At 64.7% G+C, this 19,394-nt stretch overlaps 9 protein-coding genes across 9 annotated transcripts in view; 5 read left to right on the top strand and 4 right to left on the bottom strand.

Annotated features, from left to right (window-relative positions):
• PFL1_01697 (uncharacterized protein) overlaps positions 1-1,397 on the top strand; it is a gene marked incomplete at both ends in the record, with an annotated part of 2,520 nt that extends 1,123 nt beyond the window's left edge. The window contains 3 exons of the mRNA XM_007879207.1: positions 86-443; positions 565-1,235; positions 1,356-1,397. Coding sequence (XP_007877398.1) covers positions 86-443; positions 565-1,235; positions 1,356-1,397 — 1,071 coding nt within the window. The remainder of the gene's footprint in view (positions 1-85; positions 444-564; positions 1,236-1,355) is intronic.
• A 1,365-nt stretch (positions 1,398-2,762) lies between these two features.
• On the top strand, positions 2,763-4,535 carry PFL1_01696 (uncharacterized protein; the record flags this gene model as incomplete). The annotated part of the gene is made up of 3 exons (XM_007879206.1): positions 2,763-3,593; positions 3,721-4,038; positions 4,152-4,535. 3 exons carry the CDS (start codon positions 2,763-2,765, stop codon positions 4,533-4,535), a joined length of 1,533 nt encoding a protein of 510 aa, XP_007877397.1.
• A 263-nt stretch (positions 4,536-4,798) lies between these two features.
• Positions 4,799-6,505, bottom strand: PFL1_01695 (uncharacterized protein; the record flags this gene model as incomplete). The annotated part of the gene is made up of 1 exon (XM_007879205.1): positions 4,799-6,505. One exon carries the CDS (start codon positions 6,503-6,505, stop codon positions 4,799-4,801), a length of 1,707 nt encoding a protein of 568 aa, XP_007877396.1.
• A 723-nt stretch (positions 6,506-7,228) lies between these two features.
• PFL1_01694 (uncharacterized protein) lies at positions 7,229-7,843 on the bottom strand (the record flags this gene model as incomplete). Its single annotated transcript, XM_007879204.1, has 1 exon — positions 7,229-7,843. One exon carries the CDS (start codon positions 7,841-7,843, stop codon positions 7,229-7,231), a length of 615 nt encoding a protein of 204 aa, XP_007877395.1.
• Positions 7,844-8,629: 786 nt separating this feature from the next.
• On the top strand, positions 8,630-9,698 carry PFL1_01693 (uncharacterized protein; the record flags this gene model as incomplete). Its single annotated transcript, XM_007879203.1, has 3 exons — positions 8,630-8,841; positions 9,044-9,131; positions 9,267-9,698. 3 exons carry the CDS (start codon positions 8,630-8,632, stop codon positions 9,696-9,698), a joined length of 732 nt encoding a protein of 243 aa, XP_007877394.1.
• A 1,332-nt stretch (positions 9,699-11,030) lies between these two features.
• Positions 11,031-12,060, bottom strand: PFL1_01692 (uncharacterized protein; the record flags this gene model as incomplete). The annotated part of the gene is made up of 4 exons (XM_007879202.1): positions 11,031-11,170; positions 11,303-11,378; positions 11,520-11,715; positions 11,840-12,060. The coding sequence occupies 4 exons, from the start codon at positions 12,058-12,060 to the stop codon at positions 11,031-11,033; spliced, it is 633 nt and encodes a 210-aa protein (XP_007877393.1).
• Positions 12,061-12,802: 742 nt separating this feature from the next.
• PFL1_01691 (uncharacterized protein) lies at positions 12,803-14,142 on the top strand (the record flags this gene model as incomplete). The annotated part of the gene is made up of 2 exons (XM_007879201.1): positions 12,803-13,703; positions 13,823-14,142. 2 exons carry the CDS (start codon positions 12,803-12,805, stop codon positions 14,140-14,142), a joined length of 1,221 nt encoding a protein of 406 aa, XP_007877392.1.
• Positions 14,143-14,724: 582 nt separating this feature from the next.
• PFL1_01690 (uncharacterized protein) lies at positions 14,725-15,971 on the bottom strand (the record flags this gene model as incomplete). Its single annotated transcript, XM_007879200.1, has 2 exons — positions 14,725-15,729; positions 15,870-15,971. The coding sequence occupies 2 exons, from the start codon at positions 15,969-15,971 to the stop codon at positions 14,725-14,727; spliced, it is 1,107 nt and encodes a 368-aa protein (XP_007877391.1).
• A 446-nt stretch (positions 15,972-16,417) lies between these two features.
• On the top strand, positions 16,418-19,087 carry PFL1_01689 (uncharacterized protein; the record flags this gene model as incomplete). The annotated part of the gene is made up of 2 exons (XM_007879199.1): positions 16,418-16,546; positions 16,652-19,087. 2 exons carry the CDS (start codon positions 16,418-16,420, stop codon positions 19,085-19,087), a joined length of 2,565 nt encoding a protein of 854 aa, XP_007877390.1.
• Between the last annotated feature and the right edge of the window lie 307 nt (positions 19,088-19,394).

Raw genomic sequence — 19,394 nt, 5'->3', positions numbered from 1 at the left:
CCGCCGACCGCGGCGGTCCGACTCGGCCGTCCGCCACTACAGCAGTCCCGCGCCCGGCTCCCCCCCGCCGCCCAACCCTTCGCAGAGCGGCTCGACCCGCACCGTCCTCTTCGCCTCGGTCGCCGCCGCCGTCGCCGCCGGTGGTGCCTTCCTCGCCTTTGGCCGCGAGGACAAGAAGGACATCCTCGGCGTCGGCGCCGACGGCGCCAACAAGCTCTCTGGCTCCAAGGACCGTAGCAAGGAGATCCGCGAGTCGAACAAGGGCCAGACTGGCGGGCGTGCCTCCGAGGGCGACTACCAGGCCGTCTACAACGCCATTGCTGAGAAGCTCGAGTCGAACCCCGACTACGATGACGGCAGCTACGGCCCCGTCCTCGTCCGTCTGGCGTGGCACGCCTCCGGCACTTACGACAAGAACACCAACACCGGAGGAAGCAACGGAGGTGAGTATCGACCGTTTGACGGGCCGTCATGGATTACGAACGAGTGTCGCCTCTTGGGCGGCGATGCTGATCTGCGATGGCCTCCGTCGCTCTGTCCCTCCCACCTCGCGCACCCACACAGCGACGATGCGCTTCGCCCCCGAGGCCAACCATGGTGCCAACGCCGGCCTGATCCACGCCCGCAACTTTATGGAGGACATCCACAAGCAGTTCCCCTGGATCACCTACTCGGACCTCTGGACGCTCGGCGGTGTCGCTGCCGTCCAGGAGCTCGGCGGCCCCAAGATCCCCTGGAGGCCCGGACGCAAGGACGGTACTGCCGAGCAGTGCACGCCCGACGGCCGCCTGCCCGACGGCGACAAGGGCTCCGACCACCTCCGCTACATCTTCTACAAGATGGGCTTCAACGACCAGGAGATTGTCGCGCTCTCGGGCGCCCACGCCCTCGGCCGATGCCACAAGGACCGCTCGGGCTTTGACGGACCGTGGACGCACTCGCCCATCTCGTTCACCAACGAGTACTTCAACCTGCTGGTCAATGAGAAGTGGAACATGCGGAAGTGGAACGGCCCGCCGCAGTTTGAGGACAAGTCGACAAAGAGCCTGATGATGCTCATGACCGACATGGCCCTCACCCAGGACCCTTCGTTCAAGCAGCACGTGCAGCGCTACGCCAAGAGCGAGGACGAGTTCTTCAAGGACTTCCGCTCCGCCTACGCCAAGCTGCTCGAGCTCGGCGTGCCGCAGGAGAACTTCAAGGCGTTTGAGACCAAGCTCGAGGGCGGCCGACCTGTGAGTAGACCGCTCGTCGTTCTTATCCCGTGTTCGCAGCAGCATTGTGAATGGCCCGCCTGACCCTGTGTGACCCGTCTCTCCGATCCTCCTCTGCCGACCTTTCCACCCGCCATGCAGTTCGAGTTTGCCACCACCGCCGAGCAGGAGAACTCGCAGTAGGCGCTGAAGCTCCCTCAGAAGAGAAAAGCGACGACCCCGAGGATGTCGTTGCGACTGCTGTCAGCTCCTCAGTGCTGGAGACCGCATGTAGGCCCCTCTCGCCATCCCGCTCGTTGATAGAGGAGCATTGAACATTGCACTACTCGAAGGTCGAGGGGCACGAGGGGACGATGCCGATTGTGTGTCGTGTGCGGCGAACCGTTGCTGCGGTATGGACAGCCCGTAGGAGGTGGCTCGATGTTGTCGGGATCGGTCGATGGCCGGCGTGGCTGCCATGGTCTGTCGATTTCCCTTTTTGGCGCGTGAGATGCACCGGTACGGGGCGGACCGGTGCGCTTGGGCGGGTGCGGGGACCCCCCGCCTCTTGCCTTTCGCTTGCTTGCTCCCTCTGCGTGTGTGCGCCTCGCAGCGCGAACGGCAAGCCCATCCCCTGCTGTCGCCGTGGCGAGTGCAGGATGGAAGCGACCATGCATGATGTATGCTCACGACTCTCTTATTGCTCGACATCGTGACGAGGCGGAACTGTTGCAGCTCTGGGGCGGGGATGTAGAGATCAGAGCGGCAAACTGGGCCAAGCGGCGAGGTGCGGTCTGGCCTGGGCTGGCCCGACCGGGACGCGGCCGATCCCGGGATGCGAGCCCAGGCCAGACTACCACTCTGGGGCCTGGCTGCGTTGGCGGGGAGAAATTGGCCGCCGATCCACCGGCGCCCGAAGTGACCCGCCAGTGGGCCGCCGCCGCCGCCCTCGGTTGTGCCGGCCAGACAGGGCTGGTGACGAGCCCGGAGCGGGCCCGCTTGCTTGGCTTGGAAGACGGGGGGCCCTTCCGACTGACTCCACTTTTGCCCGCCTGTCTTGCCCGCCTGCCCGCCTGCCCGCCCACCCGGTTCACACCCGCCTCCCCTCGTCCCTCTGCCCTCGTCCGCCTCATCATCTGCCTCGACCCCTCCGCTCGTCACTCTACTCTGGCTCTGCCCCTTTCACGCAACCTCTGCGCCGCTTCCCCGCACTCTTGCCGTCGCCTGCCGTCGTCGGGTAGACAGCCGTTGGCCCTATCGCTCCACACCACCACCACCACGACCATCACCACAATATCCCACCCCTACGATCGCCATCTCTAGCGACGCCCCCTCGCTTGCTCTCCCGCCGCTTGCTCCGCTTTTCCCCCGCTGGGCCCTGATACTCCCATACGGACCAGGAGCCACCTTCAGAATGGACCATCCCTAGAGATCCTCGTCGTCGTCAATCACAACCAAGCAACCGTACATCCTGCTCATGGCACCGGCTCCAGCTTTGCATCGAATCCCTTCCCACGTACAGCTTAATCTGCATATCAACCGCACAAGATCCCTGTTCATACCGGCACAATGACGAACGACGGCTTTCAGTCCTCCTCTCCGCAGTCACATCTATACTCGGCCTCTCCGCAGGCTTCCTCGTCCAGCTCGACACTCGAGAGCTTCTTTGGCACCTCGGCCTCGTCGTCCGCCGCCACCACCACCCTCTCCGAGTCGCTGCCGCAGCGGGCTACCAGGCACTTCCAGACGCTCCGGCACAGGATCCGCCGTGCCACGGCCTCCCCAGTCTCTTCGCCCGACAACAGCAGCGACGAAGAGGGCAGCAAGCCGCCTTTAATAGCCGACTCTCCGTCTGCCGTCCCCTCGAGATCGAGAGACGCCGAGAGGATGGATGCCGTACGTCAGCAACGCGCCCGCGTCATTTCCAACCTCGGACCTAACCGCAAGCTCGAAGGCGAGCTGGGCATGGAGGCCGAGTCGTCGTCCAGCAGAGCCAACGGCCTCGCTGTGCAGCTCACCCCGGCGGTCCGGCATGACGAAGTCCAGCAGCAGCAGCAACAGCAGCAGCAGCAACAGCAGCAAGCGACGAGCTCGGCGTTCCTCGTGTCGTACTTCATAGCCGGCGGCGCAGCGGGCGCGACGAGCAGGACCGTCGTCAGCCCACTCGAGAGGCTCAAAATCATTATGCAGGTCCAGCCTCTGGACGCCTCGGGCAGCGGCGGCCAGGGCGGCGGCGCGGCAGCCCGGGGCAAGGGCGCCTACTCGGGTGTCTGGACGGGCCTGGTCAAGATGTGGAAGGAGGAGGGCTTTGCGGGCTTCATGCGCGGCAACGGCATCAACTGCCTCCGCATCGCACCCTACAGCGCGGTCCAGTTCACCACCTACGAGATGGCCAAGACCGTGAGTGCCCAAGCAGGTGTCGCTTTGGACCCATCGCAGCATAATGGGGCCGCTCGTGGACCCTGACTGACCGACATTTTCCCGATCTCCCTTGCCATCCGCCCGACTCCGCCTCGACCGCCTGCAGTGGCTCCGCGATGCCGAGGGCGAGCTAGACGTCTTCCGGCGGCTGACGGCCGGTGCGGTGGCGGGCATCGCCTCGGTGGTTTCGACGTACCCTCTGGACCTGGTGCGTTCGCGCATCTCGATCGCATCGGCGTCCATGTACAGCGAGGCACAGTCGGCCGCGGCCACGTCGTCTGGCAAGATTTCGCAGGAGGCGCTGCGCCGCAAGATTGCCGAAAAGCAGACCCAGGTGCCCGGCATCTGGGCCATGACGGTCAAGGTCTACCGCGAGGAGGGCGGCATGCGCGGCCTGTACCGGGGCTGCGTGCCGACGAGTGTCGTGAGTTGTAGACGGCCGATGCCGTTTACGGGCCAGAGAGAATGAGAACAGGGACACCGGATCGCTGACACCCCCACCCTCCTCGACTGTACCTCAACCTGCGATGCCAACAGGGTGTGGCACCCTACGTGGCCCTCAACTTCGTCTTTTACGAAGCAGCACGCAAACGCCTGACGCCGAGCGACGGCAGCGGACCTTCGGCGCTGGCCAAGCTGGCGTGCGGCGCGCTGGCGGGGAGCATCTCGCAGACGCTCACCTACCCGCTCGACGTGCTGCGGCGCCGGATGCAGGTGGCCGGCATGAAGGACTCGAAGCTCGGGTACAACGACAAGAACGCCATCGACTGCATACGCAACATTGTCCGCGCCGAGGGCCTCCGCGGCCTCTACCGCGGTCTCCTGCCCAACCTCCTCAAGGTCGCCCCCAGCATCGGTACCAGCTTCCTCACCTACGAGGCCGTCCGGGGCGCACTGGAGACGCATTTCGTCGACGAGTAGCGCCGGTGTACAGTAGCAAGGTAGTTGGCGTCATGAAAAGACGTTATAGAGAGAGGGCTGCGGTCGTAGAGTCGGTCGGCAGGCGAGGCAGGCGGGCGGTGTGACAATCGTGCGTGGGTGGGTCTTCACTTCCTCATCCATAGGCGCTCGTGTACATGCGGATCGAGACTCGAGATTGCGACCAGGGCCGGAGGGACAGAGTTCTCCTTCGGTCACTCCCGTCTGTCTTGCGGCCGAATTGGTGCGGTCTCCGCCCCCTATTTCTAGCCCATGGGGCCCTCGCTCTTCAACGAGCTCCGACCGGCGCGCAGGATCTCGTCGACCGAGAGCAGGTTGGTGGCGATGACGGCGCTGCTGTGGATCATGTGGCGCTTGACGCGGTAGTTGTCCCATACGCCAGCGGTGGTGGGGTCCATGGGCTCGCCGGTCTGCACGTCGAGGCCGACGATGTGGCCCTCGCTCGCCTCGTCCTGGAGCGCCACGATGGCGTCCTGCACGTCGAGGCCCGAGTTGGACGCCAGCGTCTTGGGGATGACGAGGAGCGCGTCCGCAAACGCCTGCACGCCCAGCTTGGCCCGCCCCTTTGCCAGCCGCTTGGTCTCGCTGACCAGGTGCTCGGCCGCCGACACCTCAAACGCTCCCGCGCCCGGGATCAACGTGGTGTCCTCGATGGCGTTCTTGACGCTGCGCAGGCCGTCGCGCACCGCGTCCTGGATCTGGGTAATGGTGTGCTGGTTGGGTCCCTTGATGAGGATCGTGACGCTCTTCGGGTCGCGGCACTCTTCGACAAACGTGTACTTTTCCTCGCCCAGCGTGTGCTCGTAGACGAGGCCCGCGTAGCCGAGCACGTCGGGCGTCAGGTCGTCGACCGAGTTCTGCGCAACGCCGCCGCAGCACAGCTGCAGCCGCTCCATGTTCCTCCGCTTGGCCCGTCGCAGCGCCAGGATGCCGTTCTTGGCGAGGATGTCGAGCGACATCGGGTCGATGCCCTTTTGGTTGAAAATGACAAAGTTCTTGGGCTTCTCGTTGGCCGACCCCTCGGTCGGCGCATCGCACACCGCCTGCTTGAGCTCGACAATCTTCTTGAGCCGCGCATCGACGAAGCGGCGCTCGCTCTCGACCAGCTTCTCGCGCTGCTCGGCGCTCGAGTAGAAGAAGCCCGAGTTGACCTCGGTCTTTTCGTACTCGAGGCTGACGTTGAGCGTGAGCACAAAGGCGTTCTCCACCCGCTTCGGCATGTCGGCGTGGCGGGCGCCGTGGTCCATGACCAGGCCGCGCACCAGCTGGGTGTCGGTGTCGGTCTTGTGCTGCATCTTCATGATCTCGACCATGTGCAGGTCGATGGGGTCCTTGATCTGCCACTCGGCCACGCTCTCGCTGCTGCCGTCGGCGGCGGGTGCTGGGGGCTGGATCGACGACGTGGTGGCTGGCTTGACGGCGAGGACGGCGTCGACGACGTCGGCGGCCAGCTGCGCTGCGAGCTTGGCGTGGAGCTTGGTCGAGAGCGACGTGTTGGCGACCGAGACAAGCAGCGAGCGGTCGAGCTCGGGCGACTTTTTGAAGCTCTCGAGGAACTTGAGCGTGCCGGCCTTTGCGACTTCAAAGCCCTCGCTGATGACCCTGGGGTGGACGCCCTCCTGAATGTAGCGCTCCGCCTGCTTGAGCAGCTCGCCGACGAGAAGGACGACGCTGGTGGTGCCGTCTCCGCACTGCTCGTCCTGGGCGACGGCGGTGCGGGCAATCATGGCGGCGGTGGGGTTCTGGATCTGCATCTCTGTGAGGAGGACCTTGCCGTCTTTTGTCATCTTGAGGTTGCCGGAGCCGTCGACAAGCATCTTGATGGTGCCGCGGGGCCCGAGGTTGGACTTGACGACCTGGGCGAGGCCGATGGCACCTGCCGTGTTGACCTGGAGCGCCTGGGTGCGGCGGACCGACTCGGCCCTTGGGTTGATGAGCTCGATGGCCGACATGTTGGAGGAGAGGTGGCGAGGTGGGGCGACGGGACGGGTCGAGGCGGTGTCGTCGTGCTGCTGGTCTGCCTGAGTTGGTGTAGAGGCAGAAGCTCAGCTGCGCTGTTCGGGATCTTGCACAGCAAGAGCGAGAGCGTCAGAGAGTGGTTTGTGTCGGTCGGTGGTGTGCTGCCGATGAGGATGAGTACACTGCGCCACGCTGAGCTGAGTCCGAGGTGTGTGAGAGCAGCCGGGAGAGAAAGGGCGTGGCTGGTGGTGTTGGTGTGCGTCTTGCTCTCTCTCTCTCTCTTTGCCTGGGCTCAACTGCCTGTTGGGCTTGCGCGCGTATGCTGGGCGGCCTTGTTGGCCCTGCCTGACCCTGCTGCCTGGCCAGAGCGCTGGCCTCTTTGCTTTCTTCCTCGGCCTGGCCTGGCGCCGCGCGCTTTCTTCTTTCTCTGGCTTCTGCCGCACTCGATCAGCAGGCCAGGGGTGTCCGTCTCTATCGCGCGACAAGACGATGGGCTATCCTGCCCGCCCAGGGTCCACTACCACCTCCTCGACCTCTCCTCGACCTCTCCCCCTCGTGCTCTCGCCTTGCCCTACATGAATCTCGAGCCACCTTGCTAGTCAGTCCCTCCTCTGCTCTCGTATCATCGCCTTTCGTCCTCACGTCCGGTCCAACTCGCCACCGTCGCCGCCGCCGCCATCCGAACTTCGCACGGCCTGCTGAGCTGGTCGTCATCATCACCGATCCTTCGACTCTCTCTCAATGCCCTCGACAGCTTGCAGGGTCGCGTCGAGATGTCCATCACCACTTCGACTCGCAACCTTGTGAACCCGCCGCGACAGGCCTGGTAGAGCAGCGGGCTTGACACGCGCGGGGGCCAGGAATGACATCCAACACGCGCGAACGAGAGCTGCTCCGGAGCGTGCCGGCTCTGCCATCGTCCAGCCATCGACACGCCCGCCGGTCGATGACATGCTCAGAGGCCTCGTGAAATGCGGCGAGGATGAAAGAATCAATGATCTTACTGGCGACCGAGCGCTCGGTCCCGCGACCACAACCTCAGCTTGGCTTTCCTTCCGCTGCGACCTTGCTTCGGTGCCAGCAGTGCTTTCGCCAGCCTCTTGCGTGCCCCAACAATCACCTCGTTCCGGCTCATTTGAACGGTACGAGGCTCCGACCGAGCTTGGACCTTGAGCCTTGACCTTGCCATCCCACATCCATTCACGCACGGCAGGGGCCTCCGCCACACGCTCCGGGCCATTGTCTCTCGTCACCGAGAGATGTTGAGAGGTCAGCCTGCATCGCTCAGCTGCGCAGATCTTCGTCGTCTGAGAGGTGCTTTGCTTGACCATGGGCTCGATAGCTCGAGGTGGCCTCTGGAATCGGCCGGCCCGTGATTCTAGATCCTTGGGTGCGGGTGTCTTGGTCGTGCTACTCGATGCTTCTCGATCCTTTTGCACCTAAACCCCTTCCAGCGACGCTGCGCGGACATCGTCGAGGACAAGCTGGAGCGATCAAGCGATTGAGAGAGCGGTCGTCGACGGCGGCGTTGGTCGAGGGGGGATCGCGACGCGACGAGCCGCCCAGTCTGCCCAGTCTGCCCGGTCTGGTGCTGACAGGCAGGCAAGGCCGCCCTGCCTCTAAGCGGCGTAGGGGCGGGGGCTGGCGGGCTGGCCGGTTGACGGGCTGAGTGCCAGGCTGGCAGCTGGGGCCCGGCTCCTGGCCTAAAGGCGCGCGCGCGGAGGCAGGCCTGGCCAGGCCAGGCGAGTGTGCGTGTTTGGATCTGAACCTGGCAGACAGGCCTGCCGGGCGGCCGGCCAGCGTGAAAAAACTCTGCCCTCTTCTCTGCGATTCCGCCTCGGCGATTGGGTGACAGGCGAAAAGACAGAGGAGGGGGGGACGCGCGCGCGCCTGCAGGCTGAGGTGGAGCGGCCAGGGTGGGCGCCCGGGCAGAGGGCCTGGCCAAAAGTATATAAAGGGGGCCACCCCCGCGCCTCAAATTTCGAAATTCGCCCCTTTCATCCGCACCACCATCTCCCCCGCTGTCTTTTTTTTCGGGCGTCTGCTCCTCTTCTATCTTCTCTCGCGTCCTCACCCCGCCCTCGTTCGTCGCCGCTTTACCCACGAAACCCGCAGACATGGCTTTCGGAGGCGTCGCTCTGCCCGGATCCGGCACCGCCGGCTCTCCGACTGCCATGGGGAACGCTGGCAACGGCAACAATGCTCACGGCAACGGCAGCGGCAGCGCAGAGGACAAGAAGCAGGAGGTCGGCGCCGGCGGCAAGGACGCAAGTGCTGCGGCGACGGAGCAGGGCTTGTCGAGCGTCCACGGCATTGTTCCGACGTTGCAGTAAGTGTCAATGGTGTCATGCCTCTTCTCGCCTTGTAATTCTATCTTCTCCGTGGGGCCACCCCTGCCCCACCCTTTCCACGGGCTCCGTCCTTTCGATCCGATCCTGTCCATGTTCCTGCGCACGAGGTATCGAGATTTTGGAGGAGCTTGATGAACGAACGTCCATCCTCCAACCCCTCTCTCGCCGCCGCCCCTCTAGGAACATTGTGGCGACCGTGAACCTCGAGGTCCGCCTCGACTTGAAGACGATCGCTCTGCACGCGCGAAACGCCGAGTACAACCCAAAGGTACGGCATCATCCATCGAGCACCTTGCCTCGTTGCCGTCGCGACCACCATGGGTCGGCTTTGGCGTCGAGGCGACTTTGGCTAACCTCCCTCTTCCCCCCTAATCTCGTGCTCGTCGCCTCTCGCCGCCTGTAGCGATTCGCTGCCGTCATTATGCGTATCCGTGAGCCCAAGACGACGGCACTCATCTTCGCCTCCGGCAAGATGGTCGTCACGGGCGCCAAGTCGGAGGACGACAGCCGACTCGCGAGCCGCAAGTATGCGCGGATCATCCAGAAGCTCGGCTTCGAGGCCAAGTTCAGCGAGTTCAAGATCCAGAACATCGTCGGCTCCTGCGACGTCCGCTTCCCCATCCGCCTCGAGGGCCTCGCCTACAGCCACGGTGTCTACTCGTCGTACGAGCCGGAGCTCTTCCCTGGCCTCATCTACCGCATGGTCAAGCCCAAGGTCGTCCTGCTCATCTTTGTGTCGGGCAAGATTGTCCTTACCGGCGCCAAGGTCCGCGAGGAGATCTATCAGGCCTTCAACTTGATCCTCCCGGTGTTGGCCGAGTTCCGCAAGCCTTGAACGGGGCGATCCGCCGTCACCGCTACCACCACTACCGCTGGCGCTTCTTCGCCTCCAGCACCCACAGCAACAGCAGATCAGCAGCATTCACACCACCACCGCCATCACTTCTCCGCACGTCAACGCCAAGACCATCCTCCGCTTCGAGGGCTTCGTTGCCTCTTTCGACGCAGGATCTCGGCCGACCGGAGCCAGTCGACAGGACCACGCCTTTCTCGCCCCGCCGTCTACGCCGCCGTCATGGCGTGCAAGCGATCGCGAGCTCGGACCTGTTCGTCGACCGCATCAACACAGGACGATACCTTTTGGAGCGCCCGACGCGATCGAGACCTCGATTGTCGCAGCCGACCGAGGCCGTCGGCGTCGACTCGTGGCGCGCTCCTGGCCCATTCCTCTTCTCGACAAAACCAAAACGATGGCACCGCAAACACGTCAGGGCACTGGGCACTGCCTTCGACCTCTAATCGCCACGCTTCCGCCTCTGTAACACCATCGAAGCATCCACACAGGCCAGGGGATGCGCGAACCACTCTTCGCGTCGCCCTCCTCGCCACCGGTCCACCAGGACTCGAGGCGCCGGAGCACACGCTTCGCGCCGCTTTCAGCCCTGGTCGCACACCTTGTCGTGGCACCCGCTCGACCAAATCTTTTTCGCTTCCTCTGTCGATAGGTCGCCTCCTTTCCCCCCATCCTTGTTGTTGTGTTTGTTCCTCCTTCGCCCCCCGCTCTCTCTCTCTAACCACCGTCTCCGTCTCCTTACCTCATCATCGCATGTAACAGTACTCAATCAGCATTTTGTCCACCTCGTCTCCGTCGACGACAATCATCATCCAACCGACCCATTGCGACGTCCACTGACGGCGATCGTGTAATCTTTTTCTCGTCGTCGTCGTCGTCGTCGTCGTTGTCGTCAGCCTTGTCGTTGTCGAAGCGAGGCGTTTGGCTGGTCGTTTGTCGTTGCTTCGAGGCCGAAGGAAGCGGGGCCCAGCGTGGCTGGTGAGCCAAGGAGCATAGGTGGCGGACGCATACCCAAGCAGAGCGAGGAAGAAGGGCACGGGGAAAAGGGGGCTGGATGGCGAAACCACACGGCCCGACGCGCCCGCGCCTCTTGCAGCAGCGATGGCTGAATGAAAGTGCACGTCTCCCCTAGCCCACCTCGATCGACCGAGCATCCGCCGTCGTTCAACTTGAGCAACACCATCGTCATCACCAAAGCGTCACCTGGACCTTTTCATCGCACCACGGCGTCTCCACGCAGCAAGGGCCATGCGTGCCCGCATCAGGCTGAGTTGGGCAGAGTTCTATATTCGACTTTGACTTGGACTGCGACCCTCAATCCGAGTAGATGAAGTTGTAGCGCGAGAGGAGATGGGGTAATGCGGCGAGCTGGGATCCGTAGCGCGCCGAGTTGTCGTACAGCTCGTAGAGGGGCACGGCGAGCAGCTTCATGTTTTGTGGTACCGCCAGCACCTCTACGCGGTTCCGCCAACCAGCAGGGTGAGCGGGGAGGAAGACAGTACGGTGGTGAAGAGGAGAGGGTGGCAGAGCTCGTGTCAGTCGATAGGTCGATGATGGAGCAAGGAGGACGAGGCAGTTGGACGTACTGCCTGGTGGGACCTGGACGAGAAAGAGCTTTTTGCATTCCTTTGGTTTCGTAATGTGCGTTGGTACGTATGGGTACTGTTCGACGTCGGGAGCGGCCAAGCGGAAAAAGGCCCGGGATCGTCAGCGGGGCGATTCGCGGCCTAGGGGCACGAGAGCAAAGGGGCAAGCTAAGGGAGTCTGCAGGGGGGAGGGGTTACGGTCACGGCAGCAACGTACCTGGAACGTCTCAAAAGCGGGCCTCCACCACTGTGCGAGGCAGTCGCCAATCTCCCACTCGCCGTCCTCCTGGTCCTTTCCTGCGCCGTTGGGGCCGAGTGATGCTGGATCGCTGGCGACGGGCGCTAGCCGTTCGTCGAGGCGCGCCTTGAGCCCCTCTACCTCGTCCTCACCCGGCTTGAGGTAGTCTCCCGGTCTTGCGGGCGCGATGGCAGGGTGGGTCAAGGGGATCGAGAAGGGAAGAAGGGGAGAAGGGGGGGCATCGCCGAGGTCAGTCTGCGGCGTCGTTTGGGAAGCGAGGAGTGCGGACCCGGACTCACAGCTTGAAAAAGGCGTTTGCGATCTGGAGCATGAGTACGTGCGGGTGTCCGTGTTCGTGCACGACGAGTACGGCCTCTACGCTGCGGCGCATGCCAAAGTCTTCGTACTGGTTCTTGAGGCGCTGGAGGCGTGCGACGACCGAGGGGTCCTCTTCCTGCTGTGCGCCCTTTGTGGTAAAGTTGAACGACGTCACCGGGTGGAGGGTGAGCGTCTGCGACATGGCGGCAGTTCCAGGGGGAGGAGGAGGAGGTGGTGGGAGTTGGCGCTGTGTCGGTGGTAGTCTGTTTGATAGGCGTCGGTGGTAGTTGGTGGTGGTCGGTGTGGCTCTGCGTGCTACGCACTCTGTGGAGGGAGCGGCCCCACTCTCTGTTGGAATTTTTGGCGTTGGCACTTGGCAGGCTCTGGCGTAGAGGGGCCTTGGCCAACGATGCTCGGATCCGGTGTTGTGTTGCGTCACGTCGCGCTGGCTGGCCCGCCTGTGCGTATCGGGAGGGCTCGAGGGAGCACCAAGGTAGGCAGGCTTCTCCACACACGGCGCGACGCACAGCTGCCCTACCCTGCCCTGCCCTGCCCTACCCTTAGCCTACCCCACCCGACGACGACGTGGGAACACAGGGCCAGGCAGGCAAGCAACAACGGCGCTGGCGGGCCCCGACGCCATCCAGCTCCTCTTTCCTCTTTCCTTTTGCGGCGCCATCCATCCATCCACCCGCCTCCTTGACCTCGCTCATTCATCTCCCTCCCTCCCTCCATCCATCCATCCAATCCATCCGGCAGCCCCTGACTGTCGGCCCCCCCTCGCCGCTATCCGAATCCCGTCCGGCTTGCTTCCCTTCCTCCACCTCCTCGGTCCACACGCATCCGTTTCGCCCTCGACGTCTTCTCACTCCATCCATCAGTCCATCAGTCCATCAGTCCATCAGTCCATCAGTCCATCCATCCGCCCCCTCACTCGCCCTGCCATGACCCCCTACAAGGGCTCGCTGCGCTACAAGCGCAAGTCGGACATTGTCGACATTGCCACCGCACTCGACCTCCACCCCAACCCAAACTCGTTCCGCAGAGAGGACCTCGAGGAACTCGTCCGCGAGCACCTCATCCAGAACAAGCATACCTACGCAAACGACCAAAACTTCAAGGGTCTCATCGACAGCCTCGACCAGGAGCAGAAGCGACGCAGGTCCGCACGCTCCTCGAGCATCAACCCAAACATCGACTCCGACGACACCTCCGACTCGCCCGACCACGCCGGCATCGCAAAGACCCCGCGCAAGCACTCGCAGCGCCCCTCGACCAGCAGCCTCCTCGCCACCCCCTCATCCACCCCCGCATCGGCATCGGCAGCCGCAGCCGCAGCCGACCTCGGCGCATCCGTGCACAGCAGCGGCATCAAGGCCAAAAAGTCCCTCGAGAGGCTCGTCGAGTCCGTCTCGGGCACCGCGCAGTCGGCCGCCGGCGAGCTCACCGCCAACCCGCACGTCCAAGAGGCACGCCAAGAGGCCACCGCCGCCGTCGAAAAGGTCCAGAAGCGCGCAAAGAAGACCTACCGCGACGCAAAGAAGCGCGCATACCACGTCTTTGTCGACGTACGCACCTGGCTCAGCGACTCGAGGCACCTCGTCGTCGTCCTCCTCGCCCTCGAGGCCATCGCCCTCGTCCTCTCGGCACTCCCCACCACCTTTGTCGAGGTCGGCAGCCGCGGTCCCACCATCCCCATCATCCACCCAAACAGGGGCATCAACGGCTACCTCCCGCACTATGCCCTCACCGTACCCAACCCTCGCGGCCTCATCTCGCTCGCCTTTTGGCAGCCCGTCGTGCTGTGGACCCTCTACGGTGTCCTCATCCCCGGCGCCGTCGCTCGTGAGTGCAGACGTCCGGTCACGTCTCGGACTCGAAGTGCGCACGGACCCCGCTGACCGCTGCTGTCCGTCCGTGATTGTTGCTTGATGCTCGTTTCCCGACCTGCTGCGCCCTTCCAGATCTGGTCACCTTTGACCGCAAGTCGCACCCCTCGGCGCTCTCCTTCCTGCTGGCGCGGGTGTCGGCGCTGGTGCTGCTGACGCACGTCATCCCGCGAAGCGTGCTCGCCTCGCTCAGTGCCCAGACGCCGGCGGTGCTGGGCGTGGCCGCCGGCGAGACTCCCGAGGGCCACCACCTGCTGGCCAACGCCGCACGCAGCTTCCTCTCCTACGGCCACGTCCTCGACCACCTCGGTCACGACCTCCAGCTCTGGGCCTCGGCCACCGCCCTCGGCTTTGCCGTCTACGAGGGCCTCGCGACCCGCCCTCGCTCCGTCTAGTGCGTGTCCGCCCACATGTCGCCCTTCCGGTCCCGATGCCAGACGCGAGACGGAGACGCGCAGCGCTGCTGGCTCCGACGGAACGACCTCGGCCGTCGTGATGACCATCTCCCCGCTTCATCGATACGACTTTGCCCGCCGTTTGCTATCTGCTTTCGGCTCTCTGCCTCTTCTTTTCCATGCGCACGTGTCCAGGACCGGCACGAGCGGGGCTCGCCCCTCGCTGCCTCCTCCCCATCCTATGCTCTCGCTCTTCTATGCGTCGATGCTCTATACCTGCTCTACCCCTGTCCCCTTGCCCTTCTCCCTCTTCCGTCTTTCCATTCGCCCCATCTTTGACGATGACCCAGATGACCGCCTCTGTATTTGATCTACGTGCTCCGGTAGACTCGGCTGGAAACCGCATCCCACGACTCCCTCGCTCGACCGTCGATGGCTCCTGCGTCCTGGACGAGGCGGCACTGACAGGGTGGTATGAGTGGTGCTGGGCTGGTTGGGTGTATGTATGCTGCGACAGGCAACATGCAGGGGCGAAGGGGCAGGAGGAGGGGCGGACATCTACAAGACAGAGCGGCGCGGCGACTACGCTTGCGAATCCTGGGGCGTCTCGCGGTTAATCTTGGCGAGGAGGTCATAGAGATCCGAGAGCTGTCCATCTCCACCTCCATACTGCTGCTGCTGCTGTTGCAACGCTGTAGATCGATCCGACGAGGCGAAGGAGAGCCCACCTTCGAGGCCGCCCACCTGCGGTGTCGTCGATTCGCCGCGCACTTCCCGGGCTAGCGCCCTCGCCCGCTCCAGAGCGACCTGCTGGATGACCGAGGGAGACGAGAGCTGTTCCGCCGACGTGCCGGGAGGGGTTGAGGAGGATGGACCTGATGCCGACGCTGAGGGGGGTGTCGATGCTGTGGCGGTCGAAGATGAGGGTGATGGTGGTGCGGGAGTGGTGTTGGGAGAGGACGGTGACGACGGGGCCGGTTCGCCGCGCATGATGCCGTCGAGCTGCAGCCCTTCGTCGCCGGGTAGCCAGCCGTTTTTGATGGCCAATTTGAGCAGGACCTCTACGGCGCTCTGCAGCTGCCTCGTCCTGGCTTCTTCCTGGCTCATCTGCGGCTGCGGCTGTTGCTGACTCGTGCGAAGCGAGGAAGATGAAGAGGGGAAGAGGGGTACCGGTCTCCCGTCCTCATCCACGGTCCCGCCCTCCCCACCGCCCTCCTCGTCCGCCACCGAGGCCGGATCCGAACCATCCTCCTTCCTCTTCCTCTCCTCATCAAGCTGTCGCTCAATGACGTCCATGTCGACGCCCATGTGCACGGCGAAGCGGTTCATCTGCTCCTTTAGCCGTCCCAGCTCCTCTTCGGTGCGATCGCGCTGTTCGGCCTTCTTCCGCGACCCGCGGTACGTCTCGCCGAGGATCAGGGTGGCGGCGACAAAGAAGAGAAAGCCCTCGGATATGGCGTTGGCGCCGTTGGCGATGGCCTTTGCGTCGTTGAGCGGCCGTACCTTTTGCGTGGCGCCCGTCGGGAGCAGGTTGGCCCGTAGCGCCATTTCGGTGCGGTGCATCCGTTGCGCCAGCGAGATGCAGATCTGCCCGGGGGAGAGATTGTCGCAAAGGATGGAGGTGCGGGACGGATCAGGACGAGGAGACGAGAGGGGAGCGAGTCAGCCGGCCGTGTGGGCGTGTCGGGCGACGAAACGGGGGGTCGGACGGCGTCGAGTCGACTCACGTTGCGAAAGGTTTCGTGCTGCGCCGCCTGGCTCTTTAGCTGCGTGGCGATGGGTTTGGCCAGCGTGCGTATGGCCAGCGTGGCGATCTTTGCCGTGGCCATGTCGGGCAGTGAGTGTTGTTCAAGAAGCTGAGGCGGGGAGGTGGTGGTGAACTGGACAGGCGGCTGGCTTCCGAAGCTCGACAGCAAATCCGGCGGCCCCGCTGGCTTCGGACCGGTCGAGGCCATCCAGGGAAGTGGCCCGAACACGCCTCCGTCAAGCTGGCCCGGCGGGCGTGCCGCTGACCGACGACTTTCTTCGGAAGGCGGAGCACCGAGCGAGTCATTTTCCCCCCCGCCCGGCCAGCGCAGCCTTCGGGGCGCTGGCAACTGGCTTCGGATATGTGCCCCCCACCTCGCTGGCCTCGTCGTCCGTCTTGTCCCACTTCCACCACCACCACCGACGCTCGTCGTGAGTAGCCTCGCTGCGGCCGCCTACCCCGCTGCTTGCTTATCCGTCGTTCCACCATCTCTCTTCCTCTGCCCCTCTTTGCAGCACATTTACAAACATGGCAGAGCACATCCCTCCCAACCCGCTCGTCGGCGCCTCGGCGGCCGCACCGACGCAGGCAAAGCTTGCAAAGGGCAAGACGGTCTTCATCGACAACTACGACAGCTTCACCTACAACGTCGTCCAGGTGCGTATTGCGGATCCTCCTGCTGCCGTGCCGGTGCGGTACCGTCCCGTGGCTATTCTGTCCCCGACTGACCCTCTGACACCATTGCGATCGCTTCACTGCTAGTTTCTCGCCGAGCTGGGCGCTGATCTGGTCGTCTACCGCAACGACAAGGTCACCATCGACGAAATCGAGGCGCTCAACCCCGCCAACATTGTCATTTCGCCCGGACCCGGCCACCCGCTTCACGACTCGGGCATCTCGATCCCCTGCATCAAGCACTTTGCCGGAAAGATCCCCATCATGGGCGTCTGCATGGGCCTCCAGTGCATCTACTCGGCCTACACCGGCATCGTCGACTTTGCCGGCGAGATTGTCCACGGCAAGACGTCGCCCATCGCCCACGACGGCAAGGGCATGTACGCCGGCCTCGCCGCCCACGGCGTCACCGGCACTCGCTACCACAGCCTCGCCGCCCAGCTCCCCAGCCTGCCCAAGGAGCTCGTCGTCACCAGCAAGACCGAGAGCGGCGTCGTCATGGGCATCCGACACACGCGCTTCACCATGGAGGCCGTCCAGTACCACCCCGAGAGCATCCTCAGCGTCGGCGGAAAGGAAATGATGGCAAACTTCCTCAGCTGGACCGGCGGCACCTGGGACCAGAACCCGCAGGCCGGCATCACTGCACAGGACGTCCAGCAGGCCGAGGCCACCACCGAGCCGGTCCTAGCCATGGGCGCAGCCGGTGCTGGTGCTGCTGCCGCTGCCGCCACCGCCGCTGCTCCCAACGGCGCTCCGCCGGCCACTGGCGCCGTCGGCACCATCCTTGAGAGGATCCACGCGCAGCGACTCAAGGACATTGCCGCCACCAAGGCCGTGCCCGGCTTCTCGCAGCGCGACCTCGACATTGCCCTCTCGCTGCACCTCGCGCCGCCGCAGATCGACTTCCCCGCTCGCCTCACCCGCAACGCCGCCCAGGGCCTGCCGGGCGTCATGGCCGAGATGAAGCGCGCCAGCCCGAGCAAGGGCGACATTGACCCGACGGCCCACGCCGGCGCCCAGGCGCTCGCCTACGCGCGCGGCGGCGCCAGCGTCATCAGCGTGCTCACCGAGCCAAAGTGGTTCAAAGGCACGCTGCACGACCTTTCGCTGGCGCGCCGGGCCATCGACAACCTGCCCGACCGCCCGGCGATCCTGCGCAAGGACTTCATCATCGACACGTACCAGATCGCCGAGGCGCGCCTGGCCGGTGCCGACACGGTGCTGTTGATTGTGGCGATGCTGACCGACGCGCAGCTCAAGACGCTCTACGACTACAGCGTCCGGCTGGGCATGGAGCCGCTGGTCGAGGTCAACAACCCGGACGAGATGAACCGCGCGCTCGCCATCGGCGCCAAGGTCGTCGGCGTCAACAACCGCAACCTGCACGACTTTGTCGTCGACATGAGCACCACATCGCGCCTCGCCGACGCCGCGGCCAAGGGCGGCGTGATTCTGTGCGCCCTCAGCGGCATCAGCGGCCGGGCCGATGTGGAAAAGTACATTGGCGAGGGTGTGGGCGCGGTGCTGGTCGGCGAGGCGCTGATGCGGGCCAAGGACAAGAAGGCCTTCATCCACGACTTGCTTGGCCTGCCCACGTCGAGCTCGGCGACCCAGACGCTGGGCTATGGCACGGGCGCGGCTGGCGTGCCCGACGAGGACCTGACGCCGCTCGTCAAGATCTGCGGCCTGTCCACGCCCGAGGCTGCCGTCGCTGCTGCTCAGGCTGGCGCCGACATGCTCGGCATGATCCTGGCCCCCGGCACCAAGCGCACCGTCGACCTCGTCCAGGCCGCCGAGATTATCAAGGCGGTCCGTTCGCTGGGTCAGTCTGTTGAGGCTGCTCCTTCTTCGACGCCCGCTGCTATCGCTGCCGCGCCGACCGCCAGCGTGTCGCCGCAGGACTGGTTCTCGACGACGGTGTCCAAGCTGCGCCGTGCGCCGCGCAAGCCGCTCATCATCGGCGTGTTCCGTGACCAGGCCCTCGAAGAAGTTCAGCGGACGGCCGAGGTGCTGGGCCTGGATGGCGTCCAGCTGCACGGGCGCACCGAGAACATCGAGTGGGCCAAGTTCCTGCCCGGGCTGATCGTGATCCGGGTCTTCCACGTCGGCGGCGATGCCGAGGAGGGCTACGGCTCGCTGGCCGAGGTGCGCCGCGGAGGGTACCACCACATTTCCGCGCTGGATACGGCGGGCACCGCTGCTGCCTCGGGCGGGCTGCCCGCCGGAGCGACGGGAGCGGGCGGGGGCGCCGATGGGGGTACGGGCGTGTCGTTTGACTGGGGCATCGCGCGGCGCATCCGCGATTCCGACCCGGTGGCCCAGGTGGTTGCGGGCACCGAGGCGAGGCCGATGCCCGTGATGCTCGCTGGCGGCCTGACGCCGTCGAATGTGGCCGAGGCGATTGGCACGGCGAGGCCGTTTTGCGTCGATACCTCGAGCGGCGTCGAGTCCGAGGGGCGCAAGGACCTGGACAAGATCCGCGCCTTTGTCGCCGCTGCCAAGGCGGCCAAGGGCGTCTAGGCCGGCGGGCCAGCCCGGCGTGGGTGCGCTGCCGTGTTGTCTGTTGTCCCCAACGTAGCGCTACTCTACTCTGTTTGAGCGTGCATAGATCAGACGGCCGTCTAAGCCAAAGCCGACGTCGACGACTGACTGCGGAGACGAGGTTGGATGATGGGGAGCGCAGTGGAAGCGTGCGTGCGGCCCGTGTGTACCAGAGCAGAGGATGGCTGGACCCTGCATGCGTCAGGGAGAGGTGGAGGCCTAGCCTTGCTTGCTTGGGCTCAGCAGCGAGCGACGCCGAGAGCAAGGTCAGGTCGTGCGTGGCCCT

Source organism: Pseudozyma flocculosa (assembly GCF_000417875.1).
Source record: "Pseudozyma flocculosa PF-1 unplaced genomic scaffold scaffold00004, whole genome shotgun sequence".
In the NCBI taxonomy this organism is placed as follows: domain Eukaryota; kingdom Fungi; phylum Basidiomycota; class Ustilaginomycetes; order Ustilaginales; family Ustilaginaceae; genus Pseudozyma; species Pseudozyma flocculosa.
The sequence above is the reverse complement of the archived record's forward strand: the minus strand, read 5'-3'. Positions and strand labels throughout refer to the sequence as shown.